This window comes from Myiozetetes cayanensis, unplaced genomic scaffold (genome assembly GCF_022539395.1).
Source record: "Myiozetetes cayanensis isolate MyiCay16 unplaced genomic scaffold, myiCay2020 scf4, whole genome shotgun sequence".
NCBI lineage: Eukaryota > Metazoa > Chordata > Aves > Passeriformes > Tyrannidae > Myiozetetes > Myiozetetes cayanensis.
In genome coordinates, this window is record NW_026087631.1 from 4,777,951 (window position 1) to 4,800,480 (window position 22,530).

The 22,530-nt window shown below is 38.6% G+C and overlaps 1 protein-coding gene across 1 annotated transcript in view; it reads right to left on the reverse strand.

Moving 5' to 3' along the window:
- Positions 1-13,794, reverse strand: part of SLC44A1 (solute carrier family 44 member 1) — a 50,972-nt gene extending 37,178 nt beyond the window's left edge. Inside the window, exons 1-3 of the mRNA XM_050329429.1 lie at positions 13,684-13,794; positions 11,033-11,175; positions 4,163-4,299 (exon numbers count right to left, since the gene is read on the reverse strand). Of these exons, the coding sequence (XP_050185386.1) occupies positions 4,163-4,299; positions 11,033-11,175; positions 13,684-13,686 (283 nt within the window). The 5' untranslated portion in view covers positions 13,687-13,794. The remainder of the gene's footprint in view (positions 1-4,162; positions 4,300-11,032; positions 11,176-13,683) is intronic.
- Positions 13,795-22,530: the final 8,736 nt, after the last annotated feature.

Here is a 22,530-nt window from a genome sequence, read left to right on the forward strand (position 1 = left end):
TCCCCTTTCAAAATGGTTTATTAACGTAATGAATAACACAACACGGCATTAATGGAGGACTCCACATGCAGCCACTTTTTATTGAGGAAACAACCACTTTCTAGCTAGAGGATCCATTTCCAACACAAGGCAACCCTGATGGACAGTTCTGGTAACAAGGCAGAGTAGCAGTGGATGAGTGTCTCAAGTTGGTCATAATGTACTTTTACTCAAGTCAATAAAAAAATGTCATTTGACATTAACATACCCAGGTTCCCAAAGACCTGTGGGTACAGAATCACCTTAACCACAAGATGCCTCTAACTAGCATGGTACAACATGCTTCAGGAAGATTATGAGCCAAGGATTAAGTTTTAAATAGAATACTTTCAGTGAAAACAAAGGCGGGGGGAAGAGCAGATGAAAAATATCAGAAGCTGGCAGCAATCAAGGTAACGGCTATTTCTAAGGCAAGTACCAGTGGGAATCGCAAAGACATATTTTTGACTACTGCACATGAAGATGTCATTATCTTCAGACAAAAGAAAAATCCTTTTTGTTTCCCCTGTGGTTTGTTCTAACAGCTCACAGAGATTACCTGCTCTGGCTTAACCAGACTGATTTCCTTTAATGGTTTCTTTCAGGTCAGTCTCTGTAGCAAACTTAATGTAGCTTTACCCCGGCTCTAAGTCCACCTAGACCATAACTAGCCTGGTCTAGCTACAGAATTCTGACAAGAGAGATGCCTGCTAGCATGCTGTAAAATAGAAATTTCATTTTAGGTTCCTAAGTATGCATCCAGCTATTTACACAACAGATAGGAATACACTGAACAGACAGTATAGTTACCACTGAATTAAACACAACAGAAATTATGGCCACCTTCTAGTGTTTCTTTTTAATAATGAAATTTCATTATTCATTTGGCACAGTCATAGATGAATTATATCTTCAAGGGTATTTCGGAATGCTTTGGCAAGTCCTTGAAAACACCACTGCAATATTTCACGGACATTAAGTTTTGAAGCCTCAATCAGGCTTCTGGGAAAAACAGCTTTCAGTCACACTCCTCAAAATACACATATGCCAAGACCGACAAAAACATTGAATCACACATACTCCCTGCCTGAGGTGTTCTGCTGGGTGAGAAAATCCTGGGGAGAGTAGCAGCAGTCACTTCACAACATACAACATTCTCAGCTGTGTCCAATCCATAGCTCTACAAACTCAAGGATTAGCATAGCTGTTTGAGAACCGCATTAGAACATTTCTTAGATAACACTGCACCTTTCTGCGTCACTGCCAGGAGCACCTCTGTATTTTACAGCTTTCACCTTTGCACAGGGCAAAGATCTGAGTGGTGAACCACCCAGGTTTTTCTTTCCCTTTTTCCTCCTCTTGCAAAAGATCCCAGCTGGTTCCCAGTGTTCCGGATGTCAATTGTTCTGAATAGATTAAAGACACACAGTTCCCTGTTTTCTTAAAATCAGCCTGGCTTCGTAATGGATGTGCTTCTTCTCTTCTTAGGTGGGAAGGTACAGCAAATCCCTGACTGTGAGTGAGCAAGTGGGGTAGGAGTAGGAGTGAAGTTACTGCCTTGAAATGGTGATGTGTTATTCACAAAATCAGCTGCTTTTCTCAAATCACAGCAGAAGAGCAAGCGCGTTACTGATTCAGAAAGCTTAAAGGCTGCTTTGTCGTAAAATGATCTTCATGCCTCAAGCAAGCATTTTCCCTGCCCTAAATGCTTATTTATAATCTTGCTTACAGAAAAATACAAGCTGTACTGCACCATAAATAAGAGCTCTGCCATAACTGCTCTGAACCTTTGGGACTGGCAGTTGTGTCCTCTTGTGTAGAGGCCATCAAGTGCCTCTATCACTTCAGGAAAGATACCATAAATGCTAAGTTAGCTGCAAGATCATATGTGGTATTGATAAAATCATTAGTCAATACAAGGATGTTGTAGTATGTTTTACTATCTTGATAAAGATGTTTAGATTTTAAAAAAAAACACTTAATTTACCACACCACCTCCTGATGGGCTGAGGCACAACAGATGATTTCTTAGAGTTCTTAAGCAGTAATTTATGAAAGAATTTCAAAGTACATGGACAAGTAAGGTGACTGCAGGGATGGTATATGAACCAGGTGAAAATGGCCAACCCTATAAAAGCACATGCAACAACCTACAGAGATTCTGTCTCCAGCACAATTAACTATTTTCAGGATGCAGGAAGGGTTAAAGCTTTCAGGAAGGCTCAAAACTAAGAGTTGACTGCATTCTTTACCCATATATTAAAAACATTACTATGGTTTTCTTGTTGAATGTTGTAAGTTGTGAGCCTGCAAAAATTCAGCACTGGTTATCACAAGACCAACCACAGCTTGCCCTCATTCTTCAGCGTTTGACAGCTGAACTCTATATTCTAACTATAGATCAAACACAGAAATTGCAATTAAGCTCTTGCAGTCATGTTCAAGGTCCTCAGATTTCATCATTATCATTTTTACAGTGGAGTCAATGGTCACTTAAAACAGACTGCCAAACATAATCCTAGTATTAATTAATTTAAAGCCACTATCATAGTTACAAAGTGGATCTTGGAAAAAATATTCTGCTTACCAAGTACTATGGTTTTGGTACTAATTCACTATTCTTGCTCAACTACAAGACTGAATCACAGCTGAACTTCTACAAGATATATATATAGAAGTTAAGACAGTCAGCAATTAAGCAGTTCATTTGCTGCAAACCACCCCTTTTTGGAACCTGCATAGGTTGGTGAACATTCAAACAGAAATATAACCATGAATACGACAATATTTCTCTGAACAGTGTGATTCCAGTCTTGCACAGAGTTCATCTATAAAGGGAAAGATCAGTTTAGTATAATACCTGGTTTTGATAAACCAAACATCGTATAATGATAATCTGGAATTCAACTCATTAACGACTTTGTTCTGATCTAACACCAGGTTTCATACTTTTGACCAAGCTTCTGGAAACTGAAAATACTGTTCTGTAATGTCAATTAAAAAAAATTATATGTTTAGGTTTTAAAATCTGAAGCACTAAGAAAGAATCATGAGGACGAGACATAGCATAGCATGTTTTGGGAAGAGTGGTTTTCACTGCACTTTAGAAGATAGTTACATTAAACATATTTCAGGCACAACTAATAGGATACTTCATTTATAAACACAGAAACAGTGTTGGTGATAAAGTAAGACATGGATGCACCTCATTATTTCAAGAAATACCTAAACTCCACTACGAATGACCTTAACTTCATACCAACAAATAGCTGGCCTGCATTAGTTAAAAGAAACACAGCATGCTTTGAACTGGGTCATTCAGATTGACTCATCTTTAGTCGAGCACCTTGCAAGGTAATTTTACTGCAGCACTTTAAAAAGATAAGAAGGTAAGTTTAGGACAAAATGTTCCCACTTAAATAGCTGAATACCCCTGAAATTTCCTTAAATTAAGTTTTTATCTTTGCTTTCTTTTGAATGTCGAAAAGTTGGTTACTTCTTAGGCATTTTATTCCATAGACTGTTAAAATAGGAACTGAGCTAGTGGTATCAGTAACACTACTACTGAGAAAAAGTACTGCTCTTAGGGAAGATGAGGAATAGTATTTCACTTGTTAATAGAGCTGGTTTCCTTTAATTTTCTTTTTAAAAGAAAAGCATGAGAAAACAAACAAAAAAAACCCCCCACAAAAACAAAACAAAAAAAAACCAGGAACCACACTGTAGCACTGAAAAGCAGGAGGAATATTTTCCCCACACGCAGTCATTCCCTGTGCCACAAGTGCCACTAAATAGCAGCACTGCTCTCACTAACCCCATACACATGAGGACATTTATTTCAACAGCACTACTGTTAAGCAGCAACGCCAGTACATTTCCCTAGGAGCCAAGACACTCCTTCAAATCCTTGTTACACTTGGTACCCCTGTTCTGACAACAAGATTTCAGTACTGCCCAAGACATGATGCAACAGCAGCACACTATGAGATTAAGTAATGTTTTAGCTTAATGAAAAGAGAGCATTATTTCTATTCATATGCCTTCATACATATTTTGGTTTTAGCTAAGCTAATGCATGAGTCTTTTTTTAATCCTGTGAAAATATCTGGTATATGAACAAAAGCAAACATGTTTTTTTCCATACCATTAGTTTCTGCAAATTTCTGAATATCAGCCAGAGTTTTTAGTTCTTTCCTTGGACAAGCTGATACACACAAGGCAATAGACTTGATCTTCTGATGTACTAGATCAATATTGCATGGATCCAAGAAGAATACATACCTAGGGAAGGAAAAAAGGTAAATTATTTCTATTTGAATTAACAATTACACTGAGCAAAATTTCAAACTATAGGATTTAGTCAAGACTGACTGATTCAGTCTACCCAGAAACAGAGTAAATTTCATATTATCATAACTGTGTGGATCAAAAAAATTTATGTACTCAACATATGCACCACAAGTATATGGGTATTTATATAGCTCTGGATCACAAAGAAAGGATGTTTAACTCTACCTGATTCAAGTCCATTCAAATGGTGCTATTCCTAAAAACAGCAATATTCCTGCCATGCCTTTTCACAAATAAGAGCCCAAACATTCACAAACCTTCACTCCAACTTTAAACTTGACTTCAAGATTTCCAAATTTTTCTAAAAAGACCCAAAAAATGCCCTAAAGTTACTCTTTTGCTGCAAAAGGACAAAGTCCATGGCTGTTTTAATGGAAACACGTAACACTGGTAATCAAGAACAGCTTTTTAGTTTAGATCAATTTTCCACACCATATGATTGAACACATTACTTCAGCATTAACTTTGAAATAAAAATGGTTCAGATATTTTGACAGAACGCTCAAGTGCAGTATTTTAAAGAGATTCTATGTTTTAATTTTCCACAATGAGTCACTGCCATTTAAAAACCCAATGCATGAGGTACATACTATAGATCCTTAGGTAACTAACATCTTAGCTGGTACACATTTCATCACAAACACTAGCCCTACAGAACTGACCACTGATGGTATAATACAGATGAAGAATGCCTTTCTCCTCGGAAGTTGAACAAGTCTTTCAAATTCCTACAGTTCTGGCGATACACTACACATTAAAACACTCTCTACATATATTCTAACATCATTATAAGAAATCAATACCAAACCAACATATAAAATGCCATTTCTATTTTTGCAGTCCTCAGGATAGGAATTCATTCTGTAATCAGTAAAATCCCTTCTATTCCTAGAAAGCATTTAGGTCCTGCATGAACAACTTCTGTCTGTACACTAATTGCTGTCTACGGTTCTATTACCCAGTGTCAGTATACAAGAATAATAAGCATGTAGTAGTCTTACTTCCTGAAAGTCCATCAAAACCCATGTAATCTAAGTCAACTGTAATGTGGTAATTACCTGCATTCTTAAAACATTCCCTTTCCTTGTCCACATCTCAGTGAAAATCATCTACTGCTATTTCTCATTTTTTCACTTGCACACACAACCCATCTCAGGAATCCATAGACCACTGAACCCTGAGAAGCAAATGCAAACATGAAAATTCTGTCCCGTAGACACACTCAAAGTAACTGTATGTGAGCAGTAAGCTACAGTTTTCCTTTATTTCAAAGAAAATACTCTTGAGTTAATACCAGGACGTTCAATAGTTATCTTAACTGAACACTCCTGTCAAAGCTTCCACTTCATGAGGGCAAGTTCCTGCAGTTGCTATTCTATACTATAAGCGTGCACGGAAGAGGAATGTCTATTCATCTGAGGTAATCTAGTCAAAGAAGCTACAAAACAGAACTTACAGAGTCAAACCTGACCCATGTGATAGGGGGTTAGGATGGGAACAAACCCAGTCAGTCACATTAACTGGTAAGGTTATGTGGATCATGAAAATTACTAACTTTCAATAAGACTATTTGGTTAAGCACCTTGACAAACTGAGATGATAAGGAAAAGGAGGGAGACACTCAGACATAAAAGTTAACCACTTAAGTCTTAATAGATATAATAATCAGAAACAAACCCAGTAAATCACAATAATTGATCGGCTATTAAGAAACTGCAGGCAGGGACTACGTGGCTGAAAAGGATGCAAACCCACAGGTACAGAATGCAAGAGGGGTCAGTGGGACTGTGCCAGCTGCTGAGGAAGTGTGCATGGGACAGGGTGGCAGACAGAAAGGGGGATAAAAGGGACAGTTCCATGCAAACTGGTGTTGGTCAGTACACTGATCCCAGCATCTGATCACTGCAATCTGTCATATCCTGTTATTAAATCCTTTAACTCTCTCACTGTGCATAGTTCCAGCCTCTATCCCATGTGTATGGATGCTGCAAGTCCTGCAGGGATTAAGTGCCAGCTACTTGGGAGACTGTCACGGGCACGAGGGATTTGGTGCCAGCAACCAGAATCAGACAGGGTTTATGGGCCCTAGGCCTGTGGTGCCAGCTACAGAAGGGAGTGGGGTCTCAGTGCCAGTGACTGGGGCAGAGAGGGGTCTTGGCAATGGCCTGCTGGGGTGGGAACAATATGCATCCACAAAAAAAAACCCAAACAGTTACAGAGGTGAAGGACACAGAATAAGCGGTCACGGCCCACGTGGTGCTGGCTGTTGACAGGGGCTGGGCATCTGCACCTTCCCCAAAGCTCACAGGACCTAGGGTGCCTGTGGGACGAGAGTGTGAGTGTTTGCCAGTTAGCACCACGCTGGATCAGCTGCAGAGCAGGAGGAACTCAAGAGACAGATATGGGGCAGGGGTGCCAGGTGAGCAGAGATGCCGTGCTGGTACTTGAGGGATCCACAGATATACGTGAGCTTGTGAACCTGGAAAGTGTCATATGTGTGCCTTGCCAGAATATTTTGTAAAATACTACTATTTTAACTGAACTCTGGAAGTTTAGAAATGCACTCAACTACAGCGTCTCATGCACTTTTGACACAGGTGTGCTGTGCAGGCATACACTTAAACAGACACATGCAATTCAAACACTGCACTGCAAGTGCAGAGGCAGTCCTGACAGAAGTAAAGGAGTTGCACCGAAAATTTCAAGCTATCAAATCTGTGGCTTCAATCCATAGCCTAGGGAGACAGAAATAAGATTTTTGTTGAATTTCTAGCAGCTAAAACAAGAATCAAAATGCCAGGCACCAGCATTACAGAAGAAAAGGTTAATTTTATTCTTGTTTACAAAGCTTACTTATAGAAAATAAGTGATTTTACCACAGAAAATTTCATATTGTGTCATCACAGAACAGGTTTTCTTTCTTCCTAGAAGAATGTACTTACACGCTTTGTGCTGCAATTTCAGTTATTTACAATCAACAATAGACTAATTTGTTGATAACAATATAACTTATATCAGCAACACAAAGACTGAAGTAAACAAGGCAATCACACTGTTAGAGATGCTTCAACACTGCAAATGAAGATGTGTTTGCTGTATGAAAATCAGTACAGCAGACTTACAACATCTTTGTGCATCTTTATGTATAGCAGCTTTCCAGTACTCAAAGGGGGCTTATGAAAAAGAGGGGAAGTGACTTTTCACACAGACAAATAGTGACAGGACAAGGGGGAACGGCTTTAAACTAAAAGAGGGTAGATTTAGAATGACAGAGTCTTTTAGGTTTGAAAAGACCATTCAGATCATCTGCTCCAACTGTAAACCCAACACTGCCAAGTCCACAACTAAACTATGTCCCTAAGCACCACACCTACACATCTCTTAAATACCTCCAGGAACGGTGACTCAGCTACTCCCCTGGGCTTGATAATCCTTTTTGGTAAAAAAATTTTTCGTAATGTCCAATCTAAACCTCCCCTCACACAACTTGAGGCCACTTCCTCTCATCCTGTCAATTTTTACATGGGAGAAGAGACTGATCCCCCTCCTTTTCCACAGCTTCCTTTCAGGCAGCTGTAGAGAGCAGTAAGGTGAAACCTGGAGCTAATAATCTGAACATTAACAATAGTTAGAACAAACAAAGCTAGCATCTTAAATATTGCCTAAAAATTAACAGCTAGAGTGTACAGCCCATGCTCTCATGGTGTATCAACTGTAACAAAGATATTACAACGTGGACTACAGAATACTGTTATCGGTATGGAGAGTCATGTGAGGGATGGGGAGTTTGGATTGAAAGGGAGTAATTGCCCAGGTTGTTATTTGTTCAGGTTCCCTTTTTCAAGGCACACAGATCAAGCTATCAAATATCATAATTGATCTGTGCCAATAAATCTCTTGAATCAAGATGAGAGCCTAGCGTCAACAATGTCTTTAACTGTATGGGCATATGCAATTTCATTCAACCAAATTCTCTGTATGCTTGCTTGCAAACTCTCCCTGGGTTTTCCCCTTACCTAAACCCCATTTTCTGGGGTCAAAGGCATTTTTTAAGGTGGAATGATATATTCCCTATAGCAGTATAAACACATCTCCTTACACTGGAGTAGACAGCAAAAACTGAATTCTGTAATTCTGTCCAAGCAGCACTGGTGATGAAAAATCAGACTGAACTAGCATTTCAGGGACTTACATTTGTCTGCCATGGTCATCATTCATTTGCAAATAAAACATTATTTTTTAACCTCCTTATAAGTATCAGAACTTGTAAGGGAGATTACTTGAAGCAGATAGGTTTAATTAGAATTCGCTCCTAGAGTGTAACCCCACATCTGACACTAGAGCACAGATTATTAAAGTGTGCTGTGATTTCCGTGGTAAAAACAACAAGACGCCTGATCCACTCTTTGTTGATGAGACCAAATTGTAAAATCCTCCTTCCCAGCATTTCATCTCAGTGGTTTCAGCATATCTGATGTACACAGGGCAAATCATATCCCTGTGAGGACTGTACTCTTCACCCTTACCACCTAGATTTCCATATCCACACAGGCCACATCCATTTCATTTCCACATGACAGTGCCTATGGGTTGCTGTCACGTACAAAGAAGAAAATGTTATTTTTACAGATGATTTAGCTTTTCTGCCCTTGGATTGGGAAATGAAAACAGAATTACCCTGCAAGCAAAATGAAACAACTCCATGTTTTCACAACCGCATTTGTGGACCCTAAAAGTCCTCCCTCTCTACACAAACTGAAATGTACAGGCAGGACGAAAAGCTTACTTTTACAGTCTGTCTGAAAAGTACTCCTATAAAAATAGCAAGAAATACTCCCATGAACTGCACCTCAGACACTGTAGAAACTCCATCTGCTAGAGACAGATGCAAAGCAGAGAGCTTTTTAAATTTGCTTGGCAATTTTTCAGAAGAAACTATAGGGTGTGAGAGAATGAAGGATCACTCGCTTATATAAGAACCAATCTCTTCCAAAAGTGGCTACCCTGGACTGTACCAGGCACTTCATGTGAACAGTCAATCTGCCTTGATAGAAGGTTTTCTCTTACTCTCAGGCAAATAGAGATGATGATATTCCATATAAGTGTATCTATTCATTTGCTTAGGTTGTGCCTCAAGCCACAACATCTTTGGTACAAAAACATAATCCTTTTAAACCTCATTAAGACTTCTTAATAAACAACAGGCTGTCTATTAACTGTGTTAAAAATAGTCTCTCTTTTTATTTGCTGTCTTTTGAGCTTGCCTTTACAAGAGGAAACCACTAAGCAGTGGTAGATGTTTCTCCACACGATGGCCTGATTTGTGTCAAATGTAGAAGACTATTACAATAGTAATCATTACATTTCAATAAGGTATCTAAGTTTCTCCACCTTCCCACGAACTCAGACACCATTTCTTTCTAAAGGTAAGTTTAAAATTATGATTTTAGAATTTGCGTTTTATCTCAGAACACCAGAATGACAATTTTGTATTGAATACACATGGGTTTAGAAAGCACTAAAATGTTAATGTAAAAAAATAGGAAAACTATGCATCATGAATTTCAAGTCTTTCACCTCTCCTGGAAGATGAGATTAGATTAAGAAGTGGGGGTTTTTTTTGGCAGAAGAAATCTGTAAAATATTTCAGGCCATTTTATTTATCTCAAATCCTTCTGGTAACCACCAATTACCCTGTCACATTAAATCTTAAATCAGGTTTTTAGTGTGGCAACTCCAAATAGGTAGATCTTAAGAAAGCATCCTACCAAAATAATTTATGCAAATCATCAATTTTCTGTTAATCTGAAAGTGTGAAGCAAAAGGTTATCATACTCAGAAATTAATAACTTTTTAGTTCTTTGAAGGAATCAACAGTGAAAGAAATATCTTCCTCTTTTTTTTTTTTTTGGTCTGTCAGTACCACTGTTCTGTGGTCAGGCTAAACAATTTACTTTCTTAAGTCACCCACAATGTACAGATGCAGTCTGGGCACTGACTGGCAAACAGACCTCAACAAATGTTTTAAACCTGTAAGTCCAGAATTTTTGTTAGTTCTCCAGTACTACTACTACTACAGTAGGGTGTTTTTCTGTACAACACATGGGAAATGCCTTAACTGTAAAGTATGGTTTTTAACATGACACTGCTTAGTAACAGGTGTGAGCTGCTTAAAAGTTTTGTGCATTTTCTCCACAAGTCACTTACACACGTTCTGCTCACAGTTTAATGTGTTAGATATATCCCATCTCCCCCTTCACCTAGCAGCAGAAACTGAGCATACAACATCAAAAGCAAACCTTTCTAAACTGATATCAAAGCCCAGCTCCTATATCTGAAAATACTTGTCACACCTGAAACTCTTCAAACAAACTAGACTCTTCAGCGGCCTAATACAATATCCTACATGAAGTGGATACCAAGAAAAGGTAATTCCTACATGTCTTAGCTATACTCATATTGCACATCTGTCAATAAACACTCTTCAAGTACTGCTGCTGGTTGTTACAAGAGATTGTTGTCCTCTAAGTGAGAAAAGTGCCAAAGGACAAGTAGGAATGTGTTAGCATATCCCTTTTCCCATTTTATTGAAAACCACTCTCAAAGGAAGAAAGGTTTTGCCTTTCCTGGTTTACACAATGCAGCAAATGAGTCACATACTTACTTCTTGTGTGTAAGGTCCAGACCACTGTTGACTATGCCCTCCACCTTGACATTTTTCTGTCCACAAATATTTCCATAACTGTCATATCCTGAAAGCAGTCTTGCAGCTGCTCCTGTAGCTATTGAATAGCCACAGATAAAACCCTAGAGGAGGAAAAAAAAAAAACAAAGCAAACAACAAACCACAGTTTAGCAATATTTTGTTTGGCAGCTAGGAAAAGTTAGTTTTATTAATTTGTTTCTAAGCGGAGGTTGCCTAAAAATTCTTTCGGACTGTAAAAGGAAAGACTAGGACCATCATAGAGAAATGTTGTGCAATGACAAAATGGAATGTAACTTAAAAGAGGATTCAGACATCCAACACTGGATATTATACAAGCATAGTTAAGACTCCTGTAGGTGGTATTTTTGATAGTCATATTGTCAGCAAGTTTTGCATGAAGCAGAAGGGAGACCAAGAGCAGGTAGAGAAGGAGAGCTAGCTACAAGCAGAGCTGGAGCTGTCAAGGATTACTGTGGATCTTAGAGAATTCCACATAATCCAGATTTTCTTGCCTTTAGATTTTTTCTTTCCTTCGAAGTACTTGCTTTCAAAGAAGAGGTAGAATGAAGAGGCCTACCTAACAAAAGTTTCTTTTAAGGAAATGCTCTTAAAACAAGTGACCATATCGAGGCTTCTGTGGTTCCTCATGCTGGACTTAAATGCAGGAAGGAAACAGGCACAAAGCAAGATGGCTCAGACAGGGTAATGTGGAAAATACCAACATGTAGGCAGGTCTTGCTGTGAACTTTCAGACACATTTCACAAGCAAAACCAAGATGAAGATGGTGATTGTGCAAACAGGAGACTGGCACAAAAGCATCATTAACACCACCACTGACAGGGAGAACTGAATCATCAGCTCACTCCACTGCCATCAATTAACTTGTTTTCACATGTGAGGCAAGCTAAGATTTGAGCAGCTGAGACAAATGTGTGAAGCAACAGATGGCAGTGGCACGATCAGATGAGATGATGACAACAGGTAATGAACTGGGCAGTGAAAACGTGGTTTTAAAGGTGTGAAGATACAGCAGAGTGACCTTCTCTAATGGTCAGGCTATCAATAGAGAAATTCCAGACAGTAAGCCAGTCATTATGTTCCTCTTGCTAATGCACTTATAGTCTTAATATTCAAACTGAAAACAAGGGCAAAGTGAGCAAAAGGCAATCACTAGTAATAATAATTCAAGCTGATTTCCAGCACTCACTTGTGATTTCTCGGATCCCTTACTATTCTGTAAAGGACATACTAGCATGCATTTTACATACAGCAGTCCTCAGGTTCTTGGCTGGTTCAAGAATTGTTGTCCTTATACATAGGCAAATCATGCAACCCCTTCTCTATCAGAGCTAATTTACAAGTGTGCAAGAGATGCCCTCCTGACTTGCCATGGAACCTGACCCTTCAAACGAAATCCCCTAGAATAGTAACTAATAAGGCATGTGACCCAATAGGATAATTGCTCTGTATATCATATTGCTTAGGAAAATTTGGGACAGTCATGTATAGCAGACAGTTATTATTGGGGGAACAGGTATGCACGAATAACCAGGGAACATCAACAAAGCCAGGAAAAAAAAAAACCAAACACAAAAGAGAGATACTTGTTTCAGGAAGTAACGTACTTTTTGCAATTTTAAGATAGTCACATTACAGTGACACTGTAATTGATATGATTTTAAATAACCATTATAGTTTTTGCATTTGAAGCACAGCCGTTGACAAACACTCTGGGGAAAGTAGAAGAAATTTTTCAATGGAATTATTCCAAACACCAGAGACCAAGGGACAGCAGAAAAGAAAGCTGACAGCATCTAAGTCCCAAACCCCTAAGGACTACTGCTTGTAACATAGCAGTACAAGACAGCAATAGACATTCACTGTTTAAGAGGAATGGCATGAAGCAAAACAAGACAAAAAGAAGTGTACTGCTAGTTTTCAGTAATCTGCAGCTCTCACAGGTCTGGTTTTTTTAATATTAAAGTCTAGAGTGTTGTGAGGCTGACTTGAGAAAGATGATGGCTTCATCACACAGGACAGAGCTGATATAATTTTGAAAGAAAGATCTTACCACTAGTAGCATGGCTGTTAACAGTAGCTGCTTCTACTAAGCATCCAAGGAAAATGAAAAGGCAACGAAAACAAACAAACAAACAAAACCAAACAAAACCAAAAACCAAACAAACCAACCGCCCAAAAAAAGCAGTCAACTCTTGGATATTCAGAATCTTTGTTTCTCACAAAAAGTTTACTGTGATTCACAGAACTGTTTACCAGACTCAAAGCTCTCACTTCTGGGACACCCACAGCCCCCATAAAGAACAAGGGATACAAGTGATACATCAAGTGATACATCACCATGATGGAAATCACTTACCAGTGAAACTGGAGGGGAAGAGGAGCTGAAGAAAGAATTGGCACAAACAATAAATTATGGATCCCTACCAAGGACATACTGCCCATTTCAGTTCTACAGACAATGGCTGTCATGCAAAAACACCCTGACCTTTCCCAGTGAAGAAGTTACTGAAGGGCTTGAAAATTCCTTTCTTATGATGCAAATGCTTTAACTATATAAAAGTTACGGAATTATCTGAGTTTTACTCACCATTCCTATGCAGAAGAGGATGAATAAGAGCAGCCATGGTACATCTGTGCAGCTGTGTTCCTCCAGAGGCTTCCACTCTCGCTTGGAGCTCTTGTGCGAGAAGAGAGAGATGAGGTTAACAACACTTTAATTGTCTGCTCACAATAAAAAAAGGCAGAAGATTATTCTACAGGGCATTAACATACCGCAGGAGGCATCTTTAAGCTCTGAGATAGTTGAAACAGCTTGGTCAGAAGATTTAAAGAGTAAGTCTCACGTAAGATTTCAAAAGAAGTGCTTCCACGGGAAGCCAGATCAACAAATATTATTTATCCAGAAAACAGGTAATTTATCCTGGAATTTACAAATATTTATCCACAAACCAGGTTATTTTCACTTGACTTTTTGTTAGCATAAAACAGAAATTAATGGCACGAAACTGACAATATCTCTTACTTCAGTCTTCCACAGCTACCGTTCAGTAACCTGATTCTCAAGAAGGATAAAACGTTAAACTTCTCAAAAGCCCCTAAGTTTTCAAACACTATTGGGAGGTTTGACAATTGCGCTGCATGTACAAAGGAGGTAATAAATCGCTCTTTAAGGAACAGTTCTCTACCTGCCACAAGGCAGCTGAGCTTAACATTTCAGTGAGGAAATCCCTAGCCTATATTGCCACAGTGCCAGAAAGGAAAGTTGTGTCCTTAAAGGTTTAAATACTCAAAGATGGAGGCTCTACTGCAAAATATAAAGAAAGAGTTGTAAGCAATTCAAATAGTTTGCTGCTCACGAGGTAGAAGTTCTCAAGCGTGTATACATTGCTAAGATAATTAAAGTCTGTTGAAAAGAGTCATCTAGGCAAAAAGGTTTCAGGGAAAAAATGAGCATTAGCTGTAGTACAAGACTAAGCACATCAGAATTTGTTTATTACAACAAAAACACTCATTAAAGACAAGCTTTTTCAATTGGCTCCCAAATACTAAGTCTTCAAGTACGACTCTCGAGACCCCAAAAATGCACACATTTTTAATCCTTGAGGAAGAAGAGGAGATTGATACAGAGAGAACACAAAACAGTTCTCTCCAGGGATAGAGCAAAGGGGACAACCTATTCAGAATTTCTTTTTTTTTTCCTCTCAAGACCCTGAAGCATCTTCAGGATTTTGCTAAGAAGGTAGCAAACATCGGTACTGAATTAAACCAAAATGGCTGGATGAAATGTCAACAGCTTTTGTCTCTACTATGTATTTTGCAGATTTTTAATCAAAAAAAGCAATAGCACGTAATGTACATGATATAAGCAAGGTGATTTTTTGGTATTCATGACTTTGGCTTTTGTTATTACACAAGCACAAAGCAAATACCTTTCAAATACTACTATTACAAAGCTACAAAATGGGTAAATACAAATTAAATCCTGCATGCATCACGCTTCAAAAACACACAGTTTCCTAAGTCATCTGACTTTGCATTAGGGAATTCCATGTTGCTTTTGCAATATTTTGTTAAGGAAGTTCCACTTACAGATATGATAAATATAATTTTAATTCAAACTATGCAAACTTACTGTGAGATTTGAACAGTCAAGCTTCTTTAGATTTTACTCAATAATCAGTAGTGAAGGGTGCTAAAAGGTCATACTATGCACCCTAGTACCCACGTTCAAAAAAATGTCTTCTGATCCTGGCAGTTTACACTTAGCTCTAACACACTATTCAGACTTAACATTTACAACATGATTGTGACATTTATGTTGTTATAATTAGCATAACCATAATTGCGGAAAATACACAAGGCTTCATGCTTCCTGTTTCTAAATTCCCTCCAAGAACTCCAGATTATTTAGAAATTTACTTTTATTCACAAACAGCAGAGACAAATTTCAGCTATAGCTGTGTGGTCTTAAAAGTAAACTGCCCTTGGCAAAAGAGGGAGCAACAGAATGCTCTGCACACCATGCTTTGTTTGTTTTGTTGGTTGGGGGTTTTTTTTATCCTCTCTGTACCACCTGCAAACAAAATCTTTTAATAGGATTTTTAAAAGCTCTGGAATAGCTCTGCCAAGGATTTAGGTTGTCTGACCAGTCGCATTTACCATAAGTAACAGTTACCATAAGTAATCCATTTTATTTACTAAGTGGACTGCAATTTACACGTTAAAAAGAAACCTGAAATGCCATAACGTAGCACATAGTCAGAAGGTTACACAGGGAAATTAATTCTGGGTCTTACTGTGCTACAAAGCATTACTATAAAATAAAAAATAAATAAAAAACCCCACATAAACAAACTAACCAACAACAACAAAAAAAAAGGCAGGAAAGTATTTTAAACAAAGAGTATTCTTGGAGGCAACTCAAAAGGCACTGGATACTTACTGACTTTTATTTTACCACCTAGCATAGTAAAAAGGTATGAAATTAAACATGTTTAAAACAACACCCATCTTCGGTAGCCTGTGCAATCTTTCTTCTCTCCAGTCCTCGTTACAACCCAAGCTAGCTGAGCTAGCTGCCATTATCTATCTGCTATTTCCTTCTCAGCTGCTTCCTTGCATTCTGGATTCCTACTGAATCTTGGTTTTAGCTCCACAGCCCTTTATTCTTGTCTTTGACGTGTCTCTGTAGTGACTGCTTCCTGTCCACCCTACACCCTTAGGCATTTACTCAGACTGTGATATTCATGCTTTGGCAACACTAATTGTTAATCTATGGCCAACATAAGGTTTAACAAATGCTGTTTGCTCTGCAGTCTGCAAACTGTGCTTTGTCTCCCTCGTAACTGAAATACCACATCATGTCAGCAGACATGCTCTGCCTGAAATCCTAATTCAGCACTTCTACTGATTTTAGCCTTTCTTCCAGATGGATTAAGAGCCTACAGTATTTGCTTATGCAAGAAAGATAAATATCGTAGAGAAAAAAAAAGAATTTTTTGGAATTTATTTATTCATTTAAAGTTTTCTCTTCAAACAGAGCTTTCATAATTTATGCTATGTTCTCTAAGGATATTCTTGCCATTAACAAAGCTCAGGTCAACCTGTACTGACCTGAAAGCACAGATAATCAGGAGCACTATCAGTCAAAAGTGGGAAGCTGGCAAAAGATTCTTTCCCTCCAAGACAAGCTTGTAGGTTGGGAACTCTTTTCCTGCCCATAACAGGTTTTCTGCGGTGATTTTATGAGTTATTTACTTAAGAACCCAAATGAGTGCATTCAGAAGTTTACATCTGTCCATTTTGCACAAGACTTAGCAAACTCAAAACCAAATAGGAACCCCCTGGTGCAGCAGTTTTCCAATCACATCTTAATATTGCACACATAGAAAGCTGGATGTCTACAGTTAGGTTTTCTCTTGCAGAACATGAAATATGAAGAATGCCAGCACCCTAGCTGAATTTAGCTTTTCTAGCTAAATTCAGAGCTACAGAGTCTCAAGACAGCAAGTACTCGTATGCAAACGCAAAATAAAAAGAGGTTATTTTCTTGGTATTCCTTGCATCCAATCACCCCAAAACAAACACAGAAATCACTCCTCCAGATTTCTTTTTCCAAAACTAGCGTAGCCAAAACCAGTGGTTACCACCTTCACTGTTAACTGTAACAGCAGCAGATTTACAACACTCACCTGTCCTAACCAGCATGCAACACACACGAGCACAAAAAAGTATAAGAACACAGCATACCACCAGGAGACTACAGATGCAAGGAGCTACAATTTATTTTAAACACAAAATGCCCCGTGAAATGTAAAATCTGGGAGTGATGTGACTGAAGCAAGAGGCCTATTAAATAACATCTGCAGCACTGTATGTACGTGTAATCAAGCAGTGTGTAAGCAGCAGAGATGTGAATAAGGTAAGGATAAAGATGGAATTTGCCATCAACTGAGGACGTTGCTACACCCATGACTGAAGCAGCAGAAAGAAGTAGTCTCGGTGATCAGATGGCACGCTTCAAGAAGAAGAAAATTAAGGTACTAGTGAGGCAGATGGGCTGAATTAAGGGCAACCCAGTGAATAACTAGCATGAGTAACAACCACTGGACGAAAAGGAATTGCAGGGAGAGGTTATACTCTAGGCTTTGCTTCAGCTAGCGAGCATAAGCTAGCAGCTGGAGAGTACAGGACTATTCCAATTGGCATATGAACACCCAGGTTGTAAGAATAAAGTCACAGCTTCATTCTGATAGCAGAGGACAAAAACCAAACCAAACCAAACCAGAACAAACGAACACAACAGTCACATTTTTTCAGCCCAAACCAATTCTCATAAGAGACCCAGGATGAAAGGATGAAGAACATCCAATCAAAATCCTGCAGAAAGATTCACTAGCCATGAGGAAGGGCAGTCTTGCAAACCACTAATCCATCTCCAGGATGTCCATACGCAAGTGTTAAAAACTCCAGAGAAGACAAAATTTAAAGCCATGTCCACAGGCAGCAAAGCCAAGCAGTGTTATACTTTGGGAGATACCATGATAGTTACATGAACTCTGCCATTCTGGCTAAAGAAGAGGTTCTCAAGTGCAGGTGCTCCGAACTCCTGGAAGGTCCACGCCCGGGACCAATGGCTCTTCATGCCTATTTGTAAGCCATGCTACATAAAACCTTACATGCAGATGAAAAACAGTGACCCAATATTCCTCTACTTCAGCGTTTGGTTTAAATCAGTTCCACTTCCAGTCAAAATAGGAGAAAATAAGACAGAAAAGTTGAAATATTTTTTTAACAGAGATGCACACAAATAATTTTTACGTTCTCTCTTCAGAAGCAACATATTGTTTTGGTTTGGTTTCTTTTTTTCTTTCAACCTGGTTCTAACACAAAATTAAGATGCTTCAAAACATCCAGTTTTCCATTTGCAGGAATTGATAATAAGTTTTCTTATTTTCTACACTTAGAAACACTGAATGCAAGGCATGGCACTTCGATTCATCCATCTAAACAATCAGGCCTAGATTTACAAAGGTTTTTCAGATCAGCATATTCAAGCACTTCAGCATTTGACCCATCCTCCCCTTAGCAGCTCATAGCACCCTTTGAGGGTGTGACTTTTCAGACCACTTGGGATTTCAGAAACTTTTGTTGGTTCAGCTGGTGGGTTTACACTACTGCCAGACACAGAACCTGTGCATGTAAACTTCACCACTGCTTTCACCATTCATACTCATTCATTCTTTGACCTTTCCTTAAAAGCTGGAAAAACAAAAAAATAAATTAATTCTCTCTCCTCAACAATGCACATAGAATTTTTAATAAGTTCAGGTCCTTAGTCTCTATTCCATACTACATCCACCTTCCAATTTTTTATTATCTCAGTCATGACACCAACTGCACAATCACTGAAAGACTTCCTCCCTGTTATAAATTACAAAATTTAATAACATTTAAGAGGTATCCTCCTTTCATGGAACAGTTGTATTGTCAAACAGTGGTATGCATGAACACCTGAACTCCCATTTGTTCCTCAAAATGGTATTTCTCAGTGACCCTTCTTTTAAGTGGGATATAGTTTATTTACTTTTTAAGCACAGAACCCAGCTAAAAAACAAACTGGCAGTTTTAAAAGATGTGGAACTAGTTAGGATTGATTTCCTTGGTCTTTCTGAATAGCATAATGAGATCCTCTGATATCTCACAAAGGGAAAATTCTGATCATAGTTCTTCACACAGTGGAAACAATTCCTGATATTTTTTGTTTTCTTTCTTCTCATTCAGGTTTTCTGATATTTAAGAGTAACTCAGTTTTCATTAGAGACCCTTTCTCTGCAGCAACAGTTTGATCTCAATCTTATATTAAGCTTAAAGGAACACAACAGAATCTTTGCATCATCACTGCTGAATTAGCTGTCACTGCCAAGGTAGCTAAGCTGAATCAATAATTTTCAATTTTTTTGGGGGGGAGGGGGCACATGGGGAAGGAACTATTAATTTTCTAAAGGAAAACTGTAATTGTACAATTACACAGATTGTGTAATCTGTGCTAAAGATAATTTTTTTACCAGTAGTTTAAATCACTACAAAGAATAACATATGTTAAGTTTTCAAATAGCTTTAATTAATTGGGATTTTTTACAGAGTCACTGTAGAAAAATTTGAAATATTCGTTTTTACAATTTCTAATAAGTTTCAGTAGTGATAGGAAGACACTGAAAATTTTGAGTTGTAAATATTTCACGGTTTTTTAAGTGAAAGGATATTTTTTTATTGTACTTTAAAAAATCTTCAGGGATATTACTACTGATGCTGCAGGTTAAGATAATTTGTTATAAAACCACATTCTAAGAACCACACTAACCTAACCACATCCATTGTTTGTTGTTTCCTCACCTTGATGTAACATCTGGACTTAGAGTTCATACAACTGTACTTCAACAAAGGAGAGTAAACAGAAATAACTGCTGTTTGTTTATTTAAATCAGGAACTCAGAAATCATTGTGTAGTAGCTATCTATCTACATAGGAGACAAACAGTCCCAGTGTGCACACAGCATTAATAAATAGCCCTTAGAGGCAAAAAAAGGATTCTCATCCTATCCAGGAACTTTTGCAGAAACTGCCACAGAGTCCTCCAGCACTCACCTTTCCTAGGACACTGGCTGATGCTGACAAAGTGCCAAGATTCAACAGATAAGTAGCGTTCAGTTTATTCCAACAGAAAAGTGAGTACACAATACATAAATTTTACACGTACAACGCAAGCTTGACCCTTCAGAGTTGGAGGGTCCATTTGCAATACTGCGCACGCCACAAGAGGACACGTAAGGGCATGACTCCCTAGGAAATGGGCAAGCCAGGTTAAAAAAGATGATGATCAAGAAGTCATCCAGTTCAGAAGTTGTCCTGAAAGCTACGTTTAAAATTGCATCTTCACATGCGGTTGAAACGCACCCACACTGAAAAAAAAAAAAAAGAAAAAAACCCACACACCGCTCTTGAAACATTTATTAGTGTTTCCCAATGACTAGGAGATGATTCTAACTCATCTTAAATATCTTTACAAGCTAAAGAACAATACTAGTCACGTGCTGACCTTTACCAGTAAGCATTCCACCTATCAATAAGAGGAGCCACCACTTGCTAACACAACTTCACCAAACCGTTTCCAACACAAGAATGTAACTCTCCACGTGTAACAGAGAGCATGGCATTTTTCTGTACAAGACACGCAACACTCTTCTACACTACTCAGCTGTTTAAAAGAATAACTAGCAGCAACTCTGTATGGTACTAATGAAACTTCTTCCACCTCTGAATAGATCTTATCCTAGAGCCTAAAGAGAAAGAGGAGATGAGTCCTGACCCCAAGCATTAACAGTCGAGGATGTTTTCAGAACTCTCTAACCTGAGGCCTAAAACAAAGATATGCCCCCTGGTCCATAAGCAGAAGCCATTTTGACATAGAATTATAGAATCTGCTGAATTGGAAGGGACCCACCAGGATCACAGACTCCAACTCCTGGTCCTCCACAGAGCACCCTGAGAATCACACCATGTGCCTGAGAGCATTGACCAAACACTTCTTGAATCCAGACAGGCTTGGTGATGTGACCACTGCCCTCGGGAGCCTGTTCCAGACACCAGATGAAGTTATCCATTCCTCTCCCATCACTATGAATGGCAAACTGCAGTGAATAAGATGACTGGTAGGCTGCATCTGACCACTACAGAGTGGCAAAAACATAAATGATACCAATTACAGATGTAGACTAAAGCAATTACAGATGTAGACAGTGTGTCTCACTATAAACACAAATTAGTAACTACTTCATGAGCATTTGCCTGCATACACAGCCAGCTTAGTAGGTAAGGACTGATCTAAACAAGTGTGCAAAATGTCTGAATATAAAATTAAAATCTAGCATGTTGTTTCGCCTTTTCAAACAAAAGCATTAGCTTTTAAACCTGTTAAATACGCTGCACAAAGGAATTCATATTGAGAGGAAGAGAAAAGACATGGACATTTTCTAACACCTTCACAAATAAACAGAGTCTAGAGTCCCTGACAACATTAATATGAAGATCTAGGTTTGTCAGCTCTAAAGAGCATTAAGTCCGTAATTGTTCTACGATCTTCTGTTATTTTGAAGACTGTAAACTAGCTCTCTATATAAAATTTTCATGTCGTGAATGCACTGTTTTAAGTGTCCAGAACAAAGTCTTGAAGCATCAAAACTATTAACAGTTCATGACTCGATCAGACACATTACATTTTTAAAGAAAACCCCCAGTTTACTCCACCATGAAGTCTAAGAACACTGTGCACAACTGATTCCATTAAAACGTTTACCAAACATTCACAGACCTCCTGTGCGTGACTTACAGGCACCCAGATAAAGTACCAAAAGGCCGTTTACAGCACTTCATCATGAGTTCAGGTGATCTCCCAGGTTCACAATAAAACTGATTTATTGCACAGCAAATTACTGGCACACCTCCATTACTAGAGCAGGAACACACACCAGCAAACACAAACTTTTACTCTACTAAACTATACCAGTTCCCTGGAAGAATGAAATATGTTGTATCAATAAAAATATCTCCATAAACATACAAAAAAAAATTATTAGTGTAGACTTGGCCTGGATCTACCTATGGGCAAGAACAGTATTATTGCTCCTACCTCAAAGAGCTTGCTAATAGCTCAATTCTTCTCACAGACAGGGGCTTGAGTCACCCCAGACTTACAAAACTGAAGCAATGTCTCCCACTTCCAGGCACTGTAACTCTATTACAGCTGAGGTGGCAGTCATCTCTTAGAAAGAAGCCCAAACACGTGGGCAATTCCGAAATGGACTGTATAACAGGGTACGCAAGCCACAGTGGAGTCTAACATCTGGGGGTGCTTTTTTTTTTTCTTTTCAATTCC